Source organism: Onychostruthus taczanowskii, unplaced genomic scaffold (assembly GCF_017590055.1).
Source record: "Onychostruthus taczanowskii isolate IOZ18803 unplaced genomic scaffold, ASM1759005v1 scaffold43, whole genome shotgun sequence".
Lineage (NCBI taxonomy): Eukaryota > Metazoa > Chordata > Aves > Passeriformes > Passeridae > Onychostruthus > Onychostruthus taczanowskii.
In genome coordinates, this window is record NW_024501792.1 from 4,078,376 (window position 1) to 4,101,153 (window position 22,778).

The following is a 22,778-nucleotide window of genomic DNA, read 5'->3' on the forward strand; positions in this document are numbered from 1 at the left end:
GGTGGATCCAGGACAGGGCTCTGCTCCCCAGAGAGCCCGAGGCATGCTCGGAGATTTTGCCTCCGAACGTGCTGGGATAAAGCAAGGCCAGGGCTGGCTCCATTTTGCTGCTGGGATGAGAGGCACAGCTCCGAGCTGGGCGGAAATCCGAGGAAGCTCCTCTCTCTCCCCGTGGCACTTGGCAGCCTCTTCGCAGCATTAATTCCTCTTGCTGCTACCAATTTGTGGCTTATTAATTCTCATTTGAGCTCTCCGGTTTTCTCTCGCAGCCGCCGCTCCGCTCCTCGTGCTGCCTCTCCCCGGCAGCCCCAAGTGCCCACAGTGGAAGAGCTCCGGGGGGATGGCAGCCCCCATGTCTCCTCTCGGCTGCGTGGGTGCAGCAGTTTAGGTCTCTTGTCAGAAGGTGTCTTCTCCCAGATCTGGGAATGTCTCCGTGGCTCGTCGCCGGCTCGACATGACCGACGGCGGGCTGAGCTGTGGTGGCTCACAGCCAGGCTCTGTCTCGCAGACTGTTCTGGAAGTGCCCTGGGTTAACCTGTCCATCACCCACAGATTTCTGCAGATCTGAGCGTGGGCTCTTCCCCCCATCCCTCTCTGCTTTGTGCTTTGCCTCCATGGCTAATAACTAGGTCAGGAGTCCTGGAGGCCAGGAAGCAGCAGCCGGGTGGGTGGGTGGTCATCTCCCATCTGCTCCCACTCCCTTTCTTCCTTTTCCTCCTGCCTTCTTGGCAGGGAGACCCTCCAGCCCTCTCCTCCTTCTCGGGGCTGCAGAAGGGTGAGAGCTGCCATGTCCATAGGCTGATGAAGACCTTTTCTCTGAACAGGAAGGTATTTTCAGACAATAACTGGATTATGGCCCCACAGCCAGACTGTCAGCTGTAGCCAGTTGAGCCCACAGCTGTGGAGAGCCTGTCCTGGTGGGAGCATCCCTCGGGTACAGACATCCCTGGAGAGGGTTCCCCACCCCCAGCACTGCTGTGGCACTGGGGGATCTGGCAGGGCACCTCTGGGGTGGCGGTGGCCATGGCCATGGCAAGTGGGAAGTGCTGGATCTGCGTGGCAGTCACGGAGTCGGTGCAGAAGGTAACAAGCAGCTGAGTGACAGCTACGAGAGCCCCCTGGGGCCAGCCACATGCTGCCAGAGGGTCGGGAAATCAAAGGCAGGGGAGCGCTGATGTCTGCAGGCTCCAGGAAAAAGGCTGCTCTCGAGAGGGAGGGCTCGGCCGGGGATGATGCAAAGGCCACCTGCTCGCAGTGCCCTGTGCCAGCGAGGACCTGGGTGACATTGAAACAGCTCTGTCCCTTGAAACACCCAGCTCCCAATGCCTCAGTTTCCCTCTGAGGGGGCAGAGCTGCAGCCCCCGAGGGCTGTGGGGGTCCCGCGGCAGCATCCGGTCATGCTGGCCACCCTTGGGACGGCGCCGGGAGCGCGGGCGCCTCCGAACAGGCGGCCCTTGTGCGGCGGGGCCGGCGGGCGGCTCTGACCCCCCGAGGGGAGCGGGGAACAAGGGCGGCTGTGTGTGCCCATGGCACTGCCTGGCCCACTGCCCTGACACGCATTCCCGACACGGGCACCGCTTTCCGGGCTGCCGGCACTGAGATGTGCAGGGAGGGGTGCTGGCTTCTATAAGGGGCTTGTTGTGGCGTTGATTTTTCTTTTCTTTTTTTTTTTCCCCTCCTTTTTCCTTTTTTATTTTATTAGCAGCCTTTGGGTGTCTTTTTGAGCAATTAATCTGGGTCATGACATTCTCTGAGCAGATCGGAGAGCCCGGGGCTCATTAGCACCCGGCCGAACGTCGCTGGAGAGATGCTCTCGGCGGCTCCGCGGCTCCGCCTGCTTGTTATTCTGGGCGAGTCAGGGGCTGCGGCAGCTCAGAGTCCCCTCAGCAGAGAGCCCACCGCACTGCTGTGGGCAGGGGGTCACTGCGGGGTGGCCGGGGTCCCCTCCTGCCGTGGTGGCATGGCCGGAGCAGCCGGTGATGCTGTGCTGGCGCTGAGGTCCCCGGTAATCAGCAGGCAGCACCGTGCTGCAGGGCTCAAGGACTTTTGAGGGTCTCAGCCTCCCTGCTTCGTCTTTGGATTGACTTCATTCCCTGTCCATCAGCTGCTGGAGTCCTCAGAAGTGACCTGCAGCTGCTGCTGCATCGGCACCAGGAGCGGAGTTTGGTCCTGCCAGCCCTTTGTGAGATCTGATGCTGCTCCACTCCCCTCTCCTGCCTGGGGAAAATGAGGCTGGAGAACTCACCTGGCCCAAACCTAGTTGCCTGCCCTGCCTGTCCCTGCCAGCAAGGGAGGAACCATCTCTCCTTGGTCAAATCCAGCCCAGCTGTCACAGGCAATAAGTCTGTGATTCCCCAGCTGGGAGTCACCTCCATCTCATGGATGCTCCTCTATGGCTTTGGCCGGATTTTGCCTTGGTTTTCCACAATGCCCCATGGCCACGAGCTGCACCCAAGCTGCAAGCCCTGGCCTTAGACCTTCCCAGGGTTTTCACCCCAAGCCTCAAGCCTTCACCCTGTCCTGCTGCCCACCTCCTGCACGGCCCAGCCCCGTCCATAGGCCAGGGGAGCAGGAATGGCGAGGAAGCTCCCTGTGCCTGGCTGGCTGCGGCACAGCATATGTGCTGGGATCTGCTCCCTGCCTGCTGTTTATCCGCTTCCTTCGAGTTAACTTATGTTTCCATTGCTGCCCATCTGTCTCCTTCTCTTCCTCTCTTCTTTCCACTCCTTCCGTGCTGGCAGGCGCCGGCAGAGCGCGGGGTCCCCATCCCCAGCAGGTCCGGCTGACCCTGGGGAGTGACAGGCATTCTGCTTCCCTCCACTGCTCCTGTATCCCCACGGGGCAGTTTTTAGGGGGTATCCCAGTGTGGATGCACCCAAGGCTGAGCTCTGGCAGTTCCTTCCATTCACCACTAAATCCGGTAGGAATTCCGTCTGGAGGATCCCCTGCATCCGTTAAACCTGAAGCCGCTGGGGCTGTGTCGGTGCCGGCAGCTCCCTTTCAGCCTTCCATTCCCTCCCTTCCTCCCTCTTCCTCGGCTCTCTTCGCTCCCCAGGCTCAGCGCTGTCGCTCCCATCCATCCTGTGCTGAATCTGCTCTTCAGATGTCTGTGCCTTCCCAGCTCGCGGGAGGGAAGCCCGGCCCCGCTCCCACCCGGAGCCCGGCTATTAGGGATACCCGGGCTTCTTCGGGAAACACAAAGGCATCAAGAGCTGGAGCCAACATGCACCTGCTTTTCTTGCTGCTTCAGAAAGCCCTTGTGGCTGCTGCCTCCCACTTCTCCAGCTTTTATTTATAGTCTGTCTTTCTCGCGCTGGGGATTTTTGCTTTCTTTCTTTCCCTCTCCCCGGCGCAGCTGAGCTGCTGAACTCGTAGCGCTGTGGAGAGGCTTCTCCCTCAGCTTGGCTGCACGGCCATGGAAAAGGGACTGGGAGAGAGACTGGATCCCCACAGGAGCATTCCAGATCCTCATCACCATGCTCTTCATCAGTGTTAGTCATCCCTGTGAGTGGCCGGGGGCTTGTGCACGAGGTCACTGCTGGTGGCTGTGACCCACATTTGGGGCTTTGCTGGTGCTGTGGGCACGAGTGGCATCATCCTCACTGTGGCACCAGGCTCCCAGGGCTCCTGCCAAGGACAGATCAGGCCCTGAGGAGGGACATCCCTCCAGCTGTCTGTGCTGCTTGTCACATCAGTTTGGTGACACCAGTCTCTTGCCTGCTGGGAACTGCTGAGACCCAGCAAACTCGTGCTGCCCATGGCCCTTCGGGGAAATGCTGGCCAGAGATGGGGCTGGGTGCTTTTGTCTTTGCTAGCACTGTCCCCTCCCCAGGGCATGGCAGGACATCTCTGTGCCCAGGGATGTGCAGAGAAGCCCTCAGCCAGGGGACACCAGCATCATCTCCCTGTGTCAGTGCCATGAGAAACTCGGGGACTGGCTGGGATGAGTGCGCCAGCCAGTGCTGTTCCATGTGGGACACTGCCAGCCTGTCATGTCCCACAGGGAAGCCTCCAAGAGCTGTAGAGGGTCACTGAAAGCCAGGCTCCACTCCATGAGCAAAAATACACTTGCCATGGCCACCCTCTCCACTTTTCCCCGTGGCCAGGGGACACGGCAGGGAGAAGGGAGGGGAGAGGAGGCTGAGGACTGAAATAACAGCCAAAAATTACAAAACAAAATCCAATCACAAGGCGAGAGGCTCGCCATCTGCCGTGTGGGTGCTGGAGCAGGAGCCACCCGCCAGCCCTGCGCTGCTGCTGCAGCCCGGGTACCACCAGTGCCAAGTGACTCCACACTGGGAGGGAAGGATGCTCTGGGAACCCTCAGGGCTTGACCCGTGCACCCCAAAATGTGTCCTGGGGGAAAGCCAGGGGTGAAACACCTCACCCCAGGGACAGCTGCTGGCCAGAGCTTTGGGCAAGCCATGGCTGCTGGGGTCAAACCATTCACACCTTGGTGTTTCCTAGTGAAGAAGGAAAATCCAGGTGGAAGCGGAGACTCCTTTGTTCCAGGGGAGCCACGTTTCCATGGCACCCAGTGGGAATGTGCTTCTCCACAGACCTGATGCCTCGTGGGGTCCAGCAGCATGGCAAGGGGAGCCCAGAATGCCTCTCTACTATGACCATGGCAAACCAGGGCACCCAACCAGCAGCGCCTGGGCCAGGTGTCCCCACACGGGCACAGATGCCATGACGTCATGGGCAGAGGTGGCATCGTGTGACGTGTAAGCAGCGAGTGCCATCCCCGAGACGCTGCCCCCGGGACACCGCCGCAGCCGTGGCTGTGCCAGGAGCGCCGTTCCTGGCTAACACCGCGTTCCCGGCTAAAGCCGCGTTCCCGGCTAACGCCTGATCGTGCTCCCGGCTAACGCCTCATTCCAAGCTAACACTGTGTTCCCACCTAACACCGCATTCCCGGCTAACGCCTGTTCGTGCTCCCGGCTAACGCCGCGTTCCCGGCTAATGCCGTGCTCCTGCTCCCGGCTAACGCCTCATTCCAAGCTAACACCGTGTTCCCGGCTAACGCCTGTTCGTGTTCCCGGCTAATGCCGTGCTCGTGCTCCCTGCTAACGCCTCATTCCCGGCTAACGCTTCATTCCCACCTAACGCCCTGTTCCCGGCTAACGCCGTGTTCCCGGCTAATGTGGTGCCGGCGCGGGAGACAAAAGCGGCATTACTCACTGCCGGGGAGGAGCGGCTCAGAGCATTACTCAGCCCCGCCAGCAACTGGGTCTATTCTTTGTGCATCAACCTGGGGGACCGGGGAGGAGGAGGAGGAGGAGGGCAGGGGATGGGGGACTCATTTTTCCTACGGAGCAATGACCGCCCACTCCTCTGCAGCCCCCTCCTTCCCCCGGTGTCACTGGAGGGTCGTCAGCGGGGGGGATGCTCTGGAGGGGGCTGTGCCAATGCTGGTGCCTCCGGTTCTCCGTGTGCCGCTTCCTCTGGGCTAATTGGAGGTGATTGATCCAAGGAGAAGGTGGAGGAGGTTCATGAGGCTGTGGGCTGTGACCTCCTGCACTTCTCTCTTCCAGGTATCTGACAAAGAATGTCCCCGAGCTCCCCAGATGTGGAGCACAGCTGGGACTGGGGTTTTTGCTGAAGTCTGGTGGATCTGGGCACAGCTCTGTGAAGGCGCTGGCATCTTGCTGGTGTGGAATTCTCTGGTGTGGAATTTGGACCAGGTGCACACATTGCCCCACTGCTGAGGAGGGTAGCAAACACATTGCCCCTCTCCTGGGGGAGTTTACTCCTGGCTTAGAGGATTTTTAGGGAGCTCTTGGTGAGGTTGATGCTGGGATGGATGGATGGATGGATGGATGGATGGATGGATGGATGGATGGATGGATGGATGGATGGAGGCACTAATGGAAGAGCACTGGAGAGGGGAGGCAGGGGTGAGGGATGAGCCGCTGGCGGATTTGTAGCCACGGATGCAGCTTCTTAATGGAGGAAAATAATCAATGTGGGCTGAAGGGGGGAAGAGGATTTTAAGTGGGGGAGGACATCGCTGCTCTGGGTTGGGAGCATAGGCATTCCCATGGGTGAGGGGAATGAAGGGGGACAGTGTTCCCAAAGGCATGGCCATGAGCAGGAGCAGACTAGGGGTGGGGAATGGTGCAGGGGCAGCACCTGCCCTGATAGGAAACACCTGGAGCCTCTCAAACCCAGGGGAACCCCAGCTGCAGAGCACAAAGCTTTAAATAGGGGAGGGGAAGCCCTTCCAGCATTCCAACTTCTCTGCCCTGGTTCCTGCCCATTTTGGTGATCCTGTGACTCTCCTGGCCAGGTACTGTCAACATGGCTGGGCTGTGTGGTGGGGTTCTGGTTGCAAGAGGATATCCCCTCTCCTTGGAGGTTTGGTTGGGAAACCAGCCTTGGTGTTTGCATCAGGATAGGGTTAGCAGAGCCCTACCCCCAGCAGGACCTGGATTTCCGGTGGGGATTCTGCTTTGAGCTCTAGAGAATGCAGCTTGGAGGCTCTAGGCATGGAGTGGCTGCTCCTGTCTGTTAGGGTAGTCCTGCTTGTCCCCGGCTTTGTTATGGGCAGGAAAACCTGCTGGTGTTGCTCAGTACACAGGGAAATTGGTTCTTGCTCAGTTCCCAGACACAAAAGGTAATTTTGGGCTGGACCAGACCTTTTCTGGCTCTTTCAGCGTCGCAGCTCCTATGTGTCTGTCCGCAGGGTCCGTGCAGAGCCCTGGCAGCTGTGTGTGTCTCCACGTGGCTTTGCAGGCACTAATGACCATCCCCCGTGCTGAGCTCCTCGCTCCCAGGGAGGAAAACCTCGTTATCCAGGGAGATGGATGCGGTGGCGTGTTCCCAGATACCCCGTGGCAGAGCCAGCCTCTAGGTCTGGATGCCTGGGTTACAGAGGTGCCTGGGGAGACGCTTTTGTTCCAAAATCAGTGGTGAATTTAGGGGATTTGAGTCTCACCACCCTGCTGCAGGATCCCTGGGGGTCTCCTTATTCTCTGCATCCCTCATGTTGCTCCTGTAAATGCACCCTCAAGCCTCTACAAAGCAATTAAATCTGCAGCTACCCATAAAAATTAATTGCACCGTGTAACGCTGCTCTCTGGCCAATGAGCTTGTCCCCACCTGACCCTGGGACCCCATCCCTATTGGAGCCCCTCGGAGGGGGGGACTGGGTACCTCTGCATGTGGTTGCCTCAGCAACTGTCAGTCTCACACAGCATCCATCACACCCAACATTTCGGAGCCGTTATCGCGCCTCGGGTGCAGCGCTGATGGAGCGCTGCCGCGGGATAAGTGTCACCCGCCTCACCTCGCTCTTTATCTCACAGTGGTCATAAATATCTTCCAGCTCCTACGTGTCCCCCTGCTCTAATCCCCTCCTGGTGCTGCTCACGGGAAGAGCTCACAGGGACCTGTGTCCATAGGAGACTTGGAAGAAAACCAATTAGGAGTTTCCGAAGCGCGGTGTCGTTAATTGCCTCTATCCTTGCGAATTAATAAAGCGCCGAGGCCATTGTTTGACTCAGCCTGTGCGTGCGTGGCCTCAGGTGCAGCCTAGGCATGTTGGAGGGAGTCTGAGGGATGGGAAGAATTGTGGGGTGATGGGTAGAGAAGAGCTGTGTGTTGTGGAGCCAGGAGAACGGCTCGTGGAGGTGCCCAGCTGCTCTTCCTGCTCCTTGCCCAGAGTGTCCTCATTAAGTAAAAAGCGGTCTGAAAACTGTCCCAGATCTACTCTTTTTTTCCCCCTGCCTCTATCCTGCTTTCCCTGCTCCCCAACAGCTAACCTGGCTTGTGCTGGGGGATTCCTGCTCCTTTTCTGAGCCTGCACCATCCTTGATCTGTTGCTTTGCATCATTTAAGGACTTAATTTTAAAGGCAAAATTTTGCTGTTAAAATAGAGTTGACTTTTTCTTAGTGCTGCCTAAAACTAAGCAGGTCTGAGGGTCAGAGCAGCATCTGGGGGAGCTGCAGGTGTCTGGGGTTGGGCTGGTTTATCTCAGGAATGCTTGGTTCTCCTTAATTAATTCATAAGGCCTTCTCATGTTTTTACACAAGACACCACGGTTTTGGCTCACAGCATCCCTCCCAAAGGGAAGCCCAGCGTGGGGCTGTGGAAGACACCCGCCCAGCTCAGAGTGATGTCCTCATCCAAGGTTTTGCAGGGGAAGCCTGGAATGAGCGTGAATCAGCCATTCTCTGAGCAGAAAGCAGAGTGAGCACCAGCATCCCCCCACCCCCGGGGGCTGCCTGGGATGGCTCCCTGCCTGCTGCAGGCAGCTTTCCTGCAGGGAATGCATAATTTCCTTGGACCCCCTCAGGCAACCAGCTGGGAATCTCCGGATTCCCCAGTTTTGATGACAGCGTGGGGAATTTGGGAGCCGCGTCTCCTGCCCTGACTCGCTGCTCTGGTGATAAAAGGCGAGTGACAGCCGTAGATGTTTTGGGGGAGGAAAACATGTAGGGCAGTGCTGCTGCAGGGAGGGGATTGCTCTGCCTTCCCTGCTCCCAAAGGATGCTCAGGCTCTGCCAGGCGACCAAGTATGTGTTGGTCCTTTCCCTGCCATGGCTTGCTTTCCAGTGGGACTGACCCCAGGGATCAGAAAGGTGCTGGAGGGTCTCTGCAGGTGTTTTCCTGCATCCTCCTTGGCTCTGGGTTGCAGGGATGCTCTGGCTGTGCCTGGAGCTGCATCTCCTTGTCAGTGCCTCAAAAGACGCTCATATATTCAAATGCTTCAAGGAGCTGGGGCTCTGCACTTGTTCCCAGGAAAATAAATAAATAAAATCATCTGCTGGGATTTTCTTGCTCCCGTTTTGCTGGTGTGGAGTCATGCCCGGCTGGGAGAGGGAAAAGCTGGTGGTGGTGGGGATGGACTGATCAGAGGAGGGTTCCTGCCTTCTGGGCATCTCCTGGTGAGATCCCACCACAGGGAGAGAGAGCCCGGGGGATCTGCAGAGGCTGTGCTGCCTCCTGCAAGGCCACCGTGTCCTTGTCAGCGGGGGTGACGCAGGTACGCGCGGCTGCTGTCCCCGCGGCTCCGAGCTCCGTGTCACCTTCCCCGCCGCCGTGCCGGGAGCCGCGGCCGTGCGGTGACCGGAGCGGTGCCGGCGGAGCCGCAGCACAGCAGGGAACCGGCATTTATTTGCTGCGACAGCTTTGCAACAGATTCCTTGGCGGAGCTGACTGCAAACTGCAATCCTAAACTGTCGGACGGCTCCTTTTTCCAGCCTGGGAGTGTGAGAAACAAATTTGTTTGGGTTATAAAAACATATTAAAAAGCAACACATTTTGTTTTGCAATATACATAGTTCTTCATGCCAATTTTTTTTTTTTTAATGACTGCCATTCTAATCCCTTCCAGACAAAGACGTTTCTTAATAACTTTTTGTGGAGGTAATTGCTGGGGAGCCGTTTCAAAGTGGCAGGCAGGGAGCTGTGGGCTGCACAGCTGCAAGTGATGGCTGTGCATTGCTCAGGTACGGAAGGAGGAAGGATCAAAAAAAGCTCTTGGGTGTCTCTAGCTTTGAAAAGTTTCCATACCTGGTGATGCCTGACAGCAGCATGTCTGGAACAACACAGGAAAGTGGCTTTTTGCTCATCACATGTGCCCAGATGGTTGGCATCTTCATGGGCATGTGTTCTGTAGCTCTCTGGTGGTTCACTGGCTGCTTGGCTATTCCCAGATCCTGGGTTTGGAGTGTCTGGCTCTGAGGAGCATCTTACCAGGACCAGCAGCTTTCTCTCCCCCTGAAGCAGGGGATAGCAACCTCCTGACTGGCATCCAGATAATGTTCAGGACCTCCAGCAGAGGGTTTCCCTGGTGGGAACAGTGTGTTAGGGATCCCTGGGAGCTGCAGATGGGTTTGGATCCCAAACCACTCGGGGTCCATCAGCTCCTCATCCTTGGGCTGGTGATTGTGGAACATCCTGAGGCGTCTCCAAATCTCCTTTGCAAATGAGGGGGTCCAGACTTGTTTTTCCAAGTCGGTGTCAGGTGATCTTCAAATCAAGGCAAATGCCTGTGGGTTTTTTTTTTTTTTTTTTTTTTTTAGAAATGGCACTGTTTGATGTGCAATTAAAATGCTCCATTTAATTAGACAAATACCAAAGAACCTTCAGAAACATGACTATTTTTCTATATTTACTCCTCTTGTGTTTTTCTTAGTGACTGTAGTTCCAATTAAAACAACCTCCCCTATTAAACTGTTGGCTCTTAAACCCAGGAACTAAAAATATAGCACAACCATGAAGCTGCCCTCCCTACCCCCACATCTTTATCTTGGACTGCTGCCTCTGCATTGCTTTGCTCCCTGAGAGCTTCTCCAGGCACTTGCTGGAGCTGGTGGTACTTGACTTTGGCTTTGCTCCATCATTTCTCCTACCTTGTGCTAAAAACTTGCTGCCTTTGGGCAGAAATATGCCCAGAGCAGCCCGATTAGGATGGAGGGATGGGTTACTATGGGGATGAGAAGGCATTTGCAGCAGGTTTTTCTCCCACCCCATTAATTTGGGGAGCCTTTGGAGGTGGTTTCATCCCTAAAAACCCTGCTTGATGTGCCTCCAGCTGGGAGCTGACACTTGCTGTGGTGGGGCTGGGGAGAACAGCTTGCATCCACCCCAAACATGTCTGTGCCATCCCTGCGTTTGCAGTATAGGAACAATAGCTGGCCTGCCAAGCTAAACACGAGCTGTTCCCAAAGTTATTGGCATTTTGCTTTTTGCCAAGGGTCTGGAGAGGAGGCGGATCAGCAGCCATCAGCTCTGAGCTCAGCCCGGAGCTGGGAGAGGCGCTGTGAAGGAAACCCCTTCTGATCATCCAGGCTGAGCAGCTGGGCCTGTGCTCGGGGAAACTGAGGCACAGCCCCTTGGTTTGTATGCACCTCCAGGGGCACCTCCCTGCCCTGCTTTGCCCCAGCTGCTGAGCTCAGCCCCCAGGCACTGCGCCTGCCTCTGTTTAACGGCGAGGTAATTTCCCAGAGGTGCCTGAAGTTGCCTTAATGCGAGCTGTCAAAATGATGTACAACTGTGCCGGGCTGCCTCGCTCCCCCTGCCTCTCCCTGCCTCTCCGGTGACAATTTTGTCAAAGATCCTTTCTGAGATGCTGTTTTGACGGGGTGTTAATGGCTCCTTCCTCATCAGGCACTTGCGGTGTCCTGAACGTGCCGAGTGGAAGCCGCTTGTTTCTGTGGTAATTAAGAAAAATGATAATAACAGGTTTAAAGGAGAGCAGCTGGGGGTCAGTGCTGCTGAGTTGTTGGCAGCTCGGTGATGCTCACAGCCTGCAAAGGCCAGAGGTAGCATCTCCTCCGTGGGCTGGGGATAAACCAGGTTTTTGGGAGCCTTGGGCATTGCAAGATGCCCCTCCGAGGGTTTGCTGGGATGGGGCAGCCCCCAGAAACAAGGAGCTGGCTCAGCTCATCTTAATAACATGGGAGGTTAAAAATAAAAATCAATAAATACCAGATTATCGAGATGGGATTAATATCAATTTTAAACACCCCCCAACATCAATAATGACCAAGCGTAGCCCAGCTAATGAGATTGGGGGCCTCAGCAATCAAGGCAGAGGATTAGAGATGATCAGAATAAATCCCAAATGATGAGGGACATTGCCAAAGTCTATCCTTGGAAGACCCCACTGGCATGGACCTGATCCTGGGGGATGCTTGGGGCTGACTTTGCTCGACCCCAGGGCTGGGTGATCTGACCTGGATATGGGTTTGGGCACAGGCTGCAGCTCTTGGTGCCTGCCGGGGTGTTGGAGCCCAAAATGCTGTGGCACCTCACTTTAGCACACAGTGGTCAGATCCCACCTTTCTGGCAGCATCCCATGGGTTCCAACCTCCAGCACTGATTCCTCAGACTCCAAGCCTAGATCAGGACACCAGGACACTTGGACATTGCCTAAAACCAGTTTGCCCACAGCCCTTGGATAGCCCCAACCATCTTCTCCCACAGCTACCCATGATCTCCAGCTGTGCTCTCCCTTCCCAGTTCCCAGCTTAATCCCCAGGCGTGTTTTTAATGCCTCTGCATGTCTCTAAGCTCCTCTATACCCAGAAGCCAAATGCTCCTTGTAGGATTCAGATGTCTCCCCTGTGGATTAGATGGGATGGCTGCAAATTCCTTGTAATTTGCTCACACGGGGTCTATTATCTGCTCCTGGGAGGAGGGGGCTCAGGGGTGGCCCCCCTCTGTTTCCCATCTGTGTAACGCTGGGCCAGGGGAGATTTTAGCCAGTGATCCCTTGTCCAGGCTGTGATTCAATTATTCCCCACTGCAGCCTTGCTGGTGGCTACTGGGCAGCACTGGAATTTGTTCCTTGTGTGGTGTGATGGAGCATGACCCATCCCTGTGCCAGGCAAGACTGGATCATATCCTCCCTGTTCATGGAGGGCTGGACCAGAGCACCCCTAACCCAACCAGAGCATCCCCATCCCACCCAGAGCTGGACCTGAGCATCCCCAACCCATTCAGGGTTGATCCACAGTATCCCCATCCCACCCAGAGCTGGACCAGATCATCCCAAACCCAACGAGAGCATCCTCATCCCATTCAGAACTGATCCACAGCATCCCCATCCCATTCAGAACTGATCCATAGCATTCCCATCCCACCTAGAGCTGGACTGGAGCATCCCCATCCCACCTAGAGCTGGACCAGAGCATCCCCATCCCACCTAGAGCTGGACTGGAGCATCCCCATCCCATTCAGAGGTGATTCACAGCATCCCCATTGCATTCAGAGCTGGACCAGAGCACCCTTGTCCCATTCAGGGCTGGACCAGAGCATCCCACTCCCATGCAGGGTTGTCCCACTGAGCTCTCCCCCTTCCCAGGTTAGCTGGTTCATCAGCTGCCCGTGTTGTTAAATATCACTGCTGCTTAATTCAGGTGACTGGGATGCAGGCTGGATTTGCTGATTCAGCAGGTTAAGGGAAAATCCTTTCTTTTATTGAAAAGAGTGGGAGCTGGGCAGAAGCAGGGGAGGTTTTGGGAGGGAAGTCCTTTCCTGCCAGGGATTTATGGCTGCGCAGGGCTGTGTGCTCCAGGAGTTTGATCCCTGCTGTCGGTTGCCTCGTGTCCAGCAGCTGGAGAACAACAGAGTTGGTGCTTTCAGGTGCTGGGAGCTGTTTGCCCTCTCCTTATGGATGTAGGGATGGAAAGCATCAAGCGAGGGCATTCCTGTGCCTCCCATATCTCGCCTTGCGCCGTGGCATCCCCCACCCCCGAGGCTGCCGCCGCCTTCCCGGGGCGGGGAGCCCGGATTTGTCTTTCTAATGCCTCAGTCAATGGCATCGATTGGGCTGGAGCAAAGGATCGATCGTAATTTGGTCGGAGGGACCCGGCGCCGGGTGCGAGAGGAGTAATTAGAGCAGCAGAGGAGGCGCGGGTCGGGACGGCAGCCGGAGCCCATCGCCTGGGGAGGGACAGAGGGACGGACAGGCAGCAGGGAGGGCGAGGGGGCCCTGCTCTTCCAGCAGCCGGGATGCCCTTCCTGGCACCCAGACCCCCCACTTCAGGCTGGCAGGAGCAGGGGGGGTTGCAGTGCAAAGGGATGGATGCTGAAGCTGGTGTTTTCTAAACGTGCTTTCCCTCTCCACTGGAGCAGCCCCTCCAGCCCCAGAGAGCAATTTTTCCCAAATTGGGCAGGGGTTGGGTGCTGGGAGGTGCCTGCACGGGAGGGAACCCATTGCACTACCCAGGGAGGGAGTGATGGGGGATCCTGGTGGGAGCTGGGTCTTGCTACGGTTGGGCAAAAATGGGAGAAATTCCCCTGCAGCCCAAGGGAACAGCACCAGAGCCCTGAGCCGAGCTGCAATGCAAATTTCCCTGCTCTGCCTTGGCCTTCCAGCCTGCAGCTCGCTGGCAAATCCCACCCACACGGCTGGAGCCTGCTGCCTTCTCCAGCCTTGCCTTCGCAGGGGGCTGCGGTGAAACAGAATTTCTCCTCTTCCCCAGCAAGAACGATGGACCATCTGGATTTCAAAGCAGCTGCTTTAATTGGAAGCTGTTCCTTGCAGTGGGAAAGGAGGGGGCTCGTGCCTGACAGACACCCCCAGCTTTGTCCTCCCGTGCTGTCCATGGCCATGCTGGGAACCACATCCCAGCCAGGCCCTGGGGGATGTCTGCACACAGCTGGGCTTGGGAGCATCCCGGGGGTAGTTCCCAGAGTTGGGTGGGTGGAAGGGAAGGGAGAGGAGGATGTAAACTTGGGGAAAGGTCAGGCATGCTATAAATAAGTGGCATCCAGGGAAAGAAATGTCAGTGTGAGGCAGCAGCAACACACCAGTGCCCGAGATGGGAGGGAAATGTTGTTGTCTGGGGGATCAAATCCATGGAAATCAGGGCTGGGGTGACAGGGGAGGGGGCTCTTCCTGAATGTGGTGGGTCAAAGAGTGGCTGTCGTGCTGCCCAGGTTGTTATTGGGAGTGCTGATGCAGCCAGGTGGGATTGGGGCCCACACCAGTCACAATTCTCCCAGGTTCTCAGCACTTGGAAAGTTGTCCTGCTGCTGTCTGACAGGGAAAACAGGCTAGGGCTGTGAGGCTTTCCAGCTGCTCTGCTCCCAGCACCATCTTCAGTGAAAGCAGAGAAATGGGGGAGAGTTTCCATGGTCCTGCTGCCTGAGCTCTGTCAGGAGGATGTTGCAGGAGTGGGCGAGCGCCCTGGAGGGGGGGATTTTATGGGATGGGGGAGCACCAGCAAAGGAGGGTGCAGTGCTACCCCTGCCCACAGTCTCTTCAGGGCATTCCCTGGAGCTCTGCCGGCCTTCCAGGGGAGCCAGGCGTGTTCCTGGGGACTGATTGCACATTTGTCCCCGAAGTGGTCTGACTCGCTGCCGAGTCATCTTCCCGCAGCCCTGTGAATGCCGGGCTGATTGCTGCCTGGCAGGGAGGGAGCCTGGGGAGGGGGAAGCTGACTGGGAGCCAAGCCCAGCTGCGGGAAGCGCTGCCGACAGCCGCTGCCCCGGGCCGGGCTGGCTCGCCGGGCTGCTTCCAGCGGCAGCTCAGCTCCAGCCAGCTCGTCTCGCTGCTTTGTGCCCCTCTCCGTGGAAGGGATGGTTGGAGGAGCTGTGTGTCTCGGTGAGGCAGGATCTCCATGTCTCCAAGAGAGCCCTGGGGGGCTGTCACCTCTCCCTGTGTCCCCTGGGAGTGCCGTGGCAGTAAAGGGTGACCTGAGGGTTCCCGGACCCGCAGGCTGGTGCCACTGTGTGATTTCTGCATGGGGATTCCCTCCCCATGGCTGGCTGCAGTGTCCTCTGCTCATTGCACTTCACTCCTGTCTCTCCTGATCCGGAGAGGGTTTGGGGATGTTGTGGTGATGCCCTGAGCTTGGGGGCACAGGGTGCTGAGCTGGGAGCTCCAAAGCCACTTGTCCTGGGTGCACTGTCTCCTTCAGCCCTTCATTGTGGCACCTGGGCTGTGCCTGGAGGGGACACACGGGAGGGCCAGAACCCCTTTTTAGTGCCTGGCCTTCTGAGCAGGGCAGACAGCTTGGAGGGCTGTGGCCTCGGGCAATCCTGTTACAGGTTGTCAGGCTGTTGTTCCAGGGAGTTGGGGATTTGCCCACCTGCTGCGGGGCAGGGAGCAGCAGGAGGGGGCTGGGGATGGAGGGACACGGGGTGGGGGGGGTTCCCTGAGAGGTTGGACTCTGCTTCCCCCATGCAGGATGTATCCCGGTTTGGGGTGTACCTGGTGTGGCTATGGGAAAAGCCATCCAGGAAAGGGTGGTCTCTGGCTGTTGGGTCCTCAGGGGCCACCCTGAGCCCCCCACCTAAGATGATCACTTTGAGGGAGGAGAAAAACAGGAACTGGTTCAGCCTGGGCAGGGAGGTGCGAGGCTGCAGACCCTGCAGCCATCATCTTCTCCCTTGAACAAAGGCGGCTCTGAGGCTCCCCTGCCTCCTGGCTCTGCACAAGAGATCCCTTCTCTCCGGCAGCAAAAGCCTTTTCTAAGCCCGCCCCCCACTCCTTGGGAGGCTGCAAGGCTCTTCCCTGCCCTCGGCCAGCCCAGCCTGGCACCTGCCTGCCTGTGCCCTTCCTGGGGTGCTGTGGGGTCCGGCCGGCCGTGGAGGGGACCCCGACAGGCTTGTCCCCTCCTGCAGCAGGGCCAGCACCTGGTGGTGGGATTTTGGGGGGCAAGGCTTGGATTGCAGACCGTCCCACATCCTGGGGACCCTGCCTGGCACCAACAAGGCTCCTGGGGGAGCCTGGGGTGACGACCACCCCCCCAGTTAGGGTGAGACTGGGCTGGGGCGGGATCTGGCCGCGGGCATCGGGGAGCCCGGCACGGCAGCAGAGATCAGAGAGGAGAAGAGCTCCTGCGCCGGTAATTACGGACGAGGTTGATGCCACATGATCCAGGACGTCAGCAGAGTGTCACAGCTGGTGGCACGCTGTATGTACAGGGGCTGGAAAGGATGCCAGGGCGAGAGGTTGGAGCACCGGGACACGGCGTGTGCCCACAGTGCTGAGCCAGCCTGGCTGCCCGACCTTCCCTGAGTCACCTCTCGTCCCCAGCCTGCCGGGGCCCAGCCTTGTCCCCCTCCCTCCGGGAGCTCAGCATGGCCAGCTCCCCGTGCCTCAGTTTCCCCCTGTGCAGGGAGCTGAGCAGCTGCCGTGGCTCTGCGCCTCCCCCCCCCAGCAAGGAGAGCGGCACGCTCCTGGCTTTTTGGGGATGTTCTCGGGGAAGCCAAGGCAAAGTGTGGTTACTCATGGCGATGACAGCGCCGATGACAAGTCCCGCAGCCCCCAGAAGCACGTGCTGTGCCTGTGCTCCCGCGCAGGGAGGTGTGTTCCCGGTGCCAGAGAGCCCCAGTGAGTAATGGGGTGGGCGGCAGTGCCGGGGTACCGTGGGGGGTGTGCTGCAGGGTACGTTCTGTCATCCTTTCAGGATGGAGGGGCGACCCCCACCAGCCCCAAGAGGGGTGTGTCCCCCCACAGGGCAGTAGGATGGGGGGCTACAACAGCACGCTGCTGTGTGTGAGGGGTGAGATGGGTCCCCGGGGAGGTCAGCAGTGTCCTGCTGCCCCTTGTTGGGGGAGCAAGCACCAGGTCACGGTGGCTGCCGTGGGTCTGGGGACCCCCACCGACCCCCAGGCTGCATCTGCTCCAGCCAGCATCCCACAGAGCAGCACAAACAAGGCTTCCCCTGGCTGCTGGTGGGAGAGGGATGCTCCACGCCGTGGAAAGACATATTTAGGCTGGAGAAGCAGGTGATGAGATAAGGATGGGGTATCGCGTTACCACAGTCGGATCTTCCTTTGAGGTTAACAAGACAAGACAGACAATCGCTGCTGCTTGATCCAGGGAGTGCTGTGTGAGTGAGTCTATTAGTGGGCTGATGAGTAATTAGCTCTGTTGGAGACCTGCTAACGGGAGGAGAAAGTTGTTACCGTGACTCAACTGACCCCTCTTCACACAAGTTTAGTGTGCCTTTTCTGAAATACCACAGGTGGATCATTCCACGACTTGGATGTGCAGCCAGGAAGGCATGGCAGGATATTCCTTGTTTGCCATCTGGAGTCACGCGTCGGTGATGAGCCACCAGCGAGGGGAGAGGGGCCGAGGAGGGAATGAGCCTAACCCCAGCTGGGTGTGAGCCGAGCCCATCTGCCTGCTCCTCCTTTGAGGGGGCTTGTTTTGGTCTTTCCGAAGAGCAGGCTCGCTGTGCACGCAGCGACACCGCAGGCTGGCACAGCCCTCCCAGGCTCAGCTCCCGAGTTTCCAGTGTTCCTGCGGGCCCCTGCCCTGCTGCTCTTCCTCGCTGAGGTGGCAGGGATGGGGTGGGCTCTCCTGGTCCCTGCACAGAGAGGGGAGGAGGTGACAGCTGGGCCATGTGGGATGCTGTGAGACACCAAGTCCCACTTTCGGAATGTGGGCCGTTCCCTCCGAAGTGCAGGAGGCAGCTCTCCCGGGAGATCAGGTGTTGTGAGACTCGTGACTCCACCATGCAAATGCTGGAGGCTGTGAATAATCATGTACTTGTGCAGGGAGACTCAGCCCAGTGTGGGTTGGAGCATCCCTCGGCCAGGTGGGAAGCAGCTGGGTCCAGATTCCTGCTTTCCTGGACTGGTCACCAGCAGTGAGGAGCTAGAGGGAGAGAGGCAGCAATTCATACCCTGGCGAGTCCCATTTTCAGATCAGACCCTCTCCAGTGTTGAATATTTTTGCTGCCCCATATGAAGTCTGATCCAGATCCTTGCTGCTCCAAGTGCTGGAATTCCCTGGGTTTCCAGCCTGAGTTGTAGCTCATTCCCACTTTTCTTGTGCTTCTTCCCAACCCAAAACCTCTCTCCCTGATCCTGAGAGCCGAGTCTCAGGGAGATGGAGCAGGGCTCAGCCAGGGCTGCATCTCTCCCACATGAATGTGTGTGACGGGGAGAGCTGCATCCCCCAGGTCTCTGGTGCTAATCTAGAACTCCTGCCTCATTTGTCAGAGCTGTTTTCTTTTAAAGAACAACTACATTTTGGCATTTTTATCCCTTTTGGTAGACCGAGCAGTGGAATTACCACTGGGCAGTGGTCAGTTACTCAGCTGGACACGATGGGCTCTGCTGGCCGTGGCTGTGTGGAGGGCAAGGACATCCCTGGCTCAGTAGCACAGCACACGGGTACAGCTCAGGTGAGCAAAACGCTGCTGCAAGAGCAGCTCCAGCTGGGAATGTGGGGCAGGAAGGTGCCAGCTCCAGGGTGACCTGCATCCCATGGGAACTGCAGCACTGTGCCCTGCAGGGATGGTGACACAACATTTGTGTGGGTCTGGGGGCTGTGTGACTGATTTGGTTCCAGCTCATCCCCTTGGCATGGAGGGCTGCCTGGTGCCTCCCACGTGATGGGCAGGAGGTGGCCATGGCCAGGGACTGGGGTGCTCCTTGCCTTGCCACTGATTCCTTCACCCGCACCCGGCTCTGCCACCACAGACTGACGTGCAAGTACAAGGAGTGCCCTGCTCATGTAAATAAACCCAGCTATAAATAGAGAGGGAGAGAAGTGTGAAAACAGTGGGGAATGGATTTCATGAAACCAGCAAATTAGTCTGGAGAAACAAGGGTGTGAACTGACAGCCATGCTCCAAACCAAGCCCATATTTCCAGTTTCTTGAGGGATGTTGGTGGGGCCCCCGTGCTGGGCTCGGCTTGGGGATGCATACACTGGGATAAGGGCTGGGTCCCCCTATCCACGGGCTCCTGATGCCTCCCAGGTTGGGCTGTGCTACCATAGGTGCCATCAATGCCCTTCATTATGTTTTTTTTCCTCTTTGAAATTGTGGCAAAAGCCAGGTAAAGACATGGAGATAATCTGACTGGTGACACGGACTCCAGCTAGACCAGAACGCTTTGTCTCTGTCTGGCTGAGCGAGGGCAGATGGAGCTGTGCCAGCTTTGGGCTGGCTGCTCTGCAGGCAGTAAGTGATGGCTGGGAATTTTTGGGTGCTTTGAAGGTGGCAGGACTGGCGTGGGAAGGGTGCTGGACAAGGGGTTTTGCCCTCCCGGGCCACTCCAAACCAGACTTTCAGGAAATAGGAGAGCAGCTTGGAGAGCAGAACTGCCCCAGCACAAGGGTCAGCCCTGGCTGTGCCAACCCCTGTGAAGATCTGTAAGCTTTCACTTCAGGCCTCAGCACTAGGAGCTGAGTCAGGCTTTTATGAGGTCTTGGAATTTGCTGGGGAAGCAAAGTGCCCGGGAGCTCACGTGAGCTGGGCTGGGTTGGGGGATGCTCTTGCCTCCTGCCCAGGGCCGTGCCAACATCTGATCCTCCAGGAATGTAATTCCAGGCAGAAGCTGTGGGATGTTTCTCCAACTCCCACATCCTCTGCCTGGGTCCCCCTATGTTTTTTTTTTTTGGTTTTTTTTTTTTTTTTTGCTTCTTTCCTGAACGTGCATGGGAAGAGGAGGGAAGAGCAGCTGCTCAGACCTCTTCCAATGGGCAAGGGGAAGACAGTGAGTGCTGGGGGCAAAACACTGTGTGCCCCTCTCCGTGTGAGCCTGTCCCCTCCCGGGCTGGCTGTCATCTAGGGAAGTTCAGTGGCCTGTTTTCCATGGCTGGCACGCTGCTGGGGGAGCCAGCCCGGCTGTTTGCCCATCTGGCATCGCCAGGTCCTTGCAGGGAGGATGGGTGGGCTGAGATGGGGGAGCACAGGGGCACTTCCTGTTTTCTGCCCATTTTCCATTGAAATTAACCCAAATTCTCTCTTGTCAAGTGGGCTGTGCCCAGCAGGTGACAAGGAGTTGTCACAGTGGGCAAATGGTGTGGAGCAGGAGCAGGGATGGTGGCACAGGGGGTGAAATGACAGGACGAGGTGGCACAGCTGGTGCTAGAGGAGACAGTGGCACCGAGCTGGTGCCAGGTGAATGTGACACCAAGCTGTGGTGGTGGCAATGAGGTGACTGAGCAGTGCAGGGCCCTGGCAGAGGTGACAGCAAGCTGGTGCAGGGGGCAGGTGACATATTTGTCCCAGGTTGGTGGGGCGATGGCCCTGGATCTCTGCCAGGGCACAGATGGTGGCAGCTGCATTACCATGGGCTGGTGTGTGGTACAAGGCTGCAGTGGCACCAAGCAGCTGGCAGGGAGGTGACCCTGAGGTGGTGCAGGGTGGCAGGGACAGATGGCACAGCTGATGTGGAGCTGGTGCAGGGGGCAGGTGGCTCAGCCTGTGGTAGGGAGGTGACCCTGACTAGTCACAAGCTGTCACTGGCGTGCCAGAGAAGCGGTGTGTGGCAGCAGGGGCAGGTGGCAGCTGGAACCAGGGAGGTGACACTGCATCGGGGGAGGGGGGCACATCTGGGGATGGGGAAGTGGTGCTGAGGTGATGTAGGGAGGATCTCCAGAGACAGGGAGGTGACACTAAGGGCATGCAGGGGCACAGCTGGGGACAGGAAAGCAATGCTGAGCTGGCACAGAGAATGCATCTGGGGACAGGGAGTGACACTGAGCTGAAAGGGATGCTGAGCTGGTGTAGGGGACACATCTGGAGATAGGAAGGTGATGTTGCAACATGACAGGGACACTTCTGGAGACAAGCAGGGAACAGTGAGTCGGTGCAGTGACATTTGGGTATAGGGAAGTGATAAAGAGTTGGTGCAGGGGCACATCTGGGGATGGGGACGTGCCACTGAGCCAGTGCAGGGGCACATCTGGACACAGGCAGGTGACATGGTACCAGTGTATAGGTCCATCTGGGGATGGGGAGGTGACACTGATAGGGTGTGGCGACACATCTGGGGGCAGGGAAGTAGCACTAAGTGGGTGCAGTAACACATCTGTGGACAGGAAGGTGACACTCAAACAGTGCAGTGACACATTTGGGGGTGAGGAGGTGGCACTGAGTTGGTGCAGGGGCACATCTGTGGACGAGGAGGTGGCACTGATCTGGTGCAGTGATGCATCTGGGGACAGGGAGGTGACATTGAGTATGTGTGGCAGCAGGGGCAGGTACATCTGGAGATAGGAAGGTTGGTGCGGTGGTGCATTTGGACACGTGGAGGTGGCACCGAGCCGGTGCAGGGGCACACCTAGACACAGGGAGGTGACCCTGTACTGGTGCAGGGGCACATCTGGAGACAAGGAGGTGACACTGATCCTCTTCGGTGACACATCTGGACACGGGGAGGTGGCACTGAGGTGGTGCGGTGGTGCATTTGGACACGTGGAGGTGGCACCGAGCCGGTGCAGGGGCACACCTAGACACAGGGAGGTGACCCTGTACCGGTGCAGGGCACATCTGGGGATAGGAAGGTGACATTGTACCGCTGCAGGGGCACACCTAGACACAGGGAGGTGACACTGTACCGCTGCAGGGGCACCCCTAGACACAGGGAGGTGACACTGTACCGATGCACGGCACATCTGGGCACAGGGAGGTGACACTGTACCGCTGCAGGGGCACACCTAGACACAGGGAGGTGACCCTGTACCGGTGCAGGGCACATCTGGGGATAGGGAGGTGACACTGTAACGATGCATGGCACATCTGGACACAGGGAGGTGACACTGTACCAGTGCAAGGGCACACCTAGACACAGGGAGGTGACCCTGTACCGGTGCAGGGCACATCTGGGGATAGGGAGGTACACTGTACCGGTGCAAGGGCACACCTAGACATAGGGAGGTGACCCTGTACCGATGCACGGCACATCTGGGGACAGGGAGGTGACACTGTACCGATGCAGGGCACATCTGGACGTGGGCAGGTGACACTGATCCGGCTCGGTGGCACATCTGCACACGGGGAGGTGGCACCGCGGCGGCTCGGGGGCCCAGGCGGGCGCGGGTCGCGGCGGGTGTCCGCGCGGGGAGGTGACCGTCCGGCGGAGGTGACCGCGCCGCTCCCGGCAGTGCGCATGATACTGCGGCGCAGGGGCCCCGTGCGCGCCAACCCACCTTGAACCGGCCCGGGCCGCGGCGGCGGCCAATCACCGCCCACTCCGCCGGGGCGCGGCCAATGGGCGGCGGGCGGGGGCGGTGCCGAGCCGCTAAAGGGCGCAGGCTAGGCTGCACCGCGCGGCGGAGCGCAGGTGCGGCGCGGCGCGGGGATGGGCGCGGGCATGGGCGCAGCGGCGGGCGGCCGGCTCTGAGCCGCCCCTCCGGCCCCGCCCCGCCCCGGCCGGGCCGCCCGGCGGGCGGAAGATGCTGCGCACCGGGGGCCGGTAGTACTATGATTTGGTATGTGGCCGCTTTGGTAGCAAGTGTGCTCGGCGCCCGCGGGCTGCCCGTCCAAGGTGAGTGCGGCCGCGGGGTGTTCTCCGCCGGGATGAGCCCGGGAGGGCCGCGCCGGGGTCTGCGGGGCGGTGGCGGGGC

The 22,778-nt window shown here is 58.3% G+C and overlaps 1 protein-coding gene across 1 annotated transcript in view; it reads left to right on the forward strand.

Moving 5' to 3' along the window:
- The first annotated feature begins 22,635 nt into the window (after positions 1 to 22,635).
- IGSF9B (immunoglobulin superfamily member 9B) overlaps positions 22,636 to 22,778 on the forward strand; it is a 39,596-nt gene continuing 39,453 nt past the window's right edge. The window contains exon 1 of the mRNA XM_041413918.1: positions 22,636 to 22,699. Within this exon, the coding sequence (XP_041269852.1) occupies positions 22,636 to 22,699 (64 nt within the window). The remainder of the gene's footprint in view (positions 22,700 to 22,778) is intronic.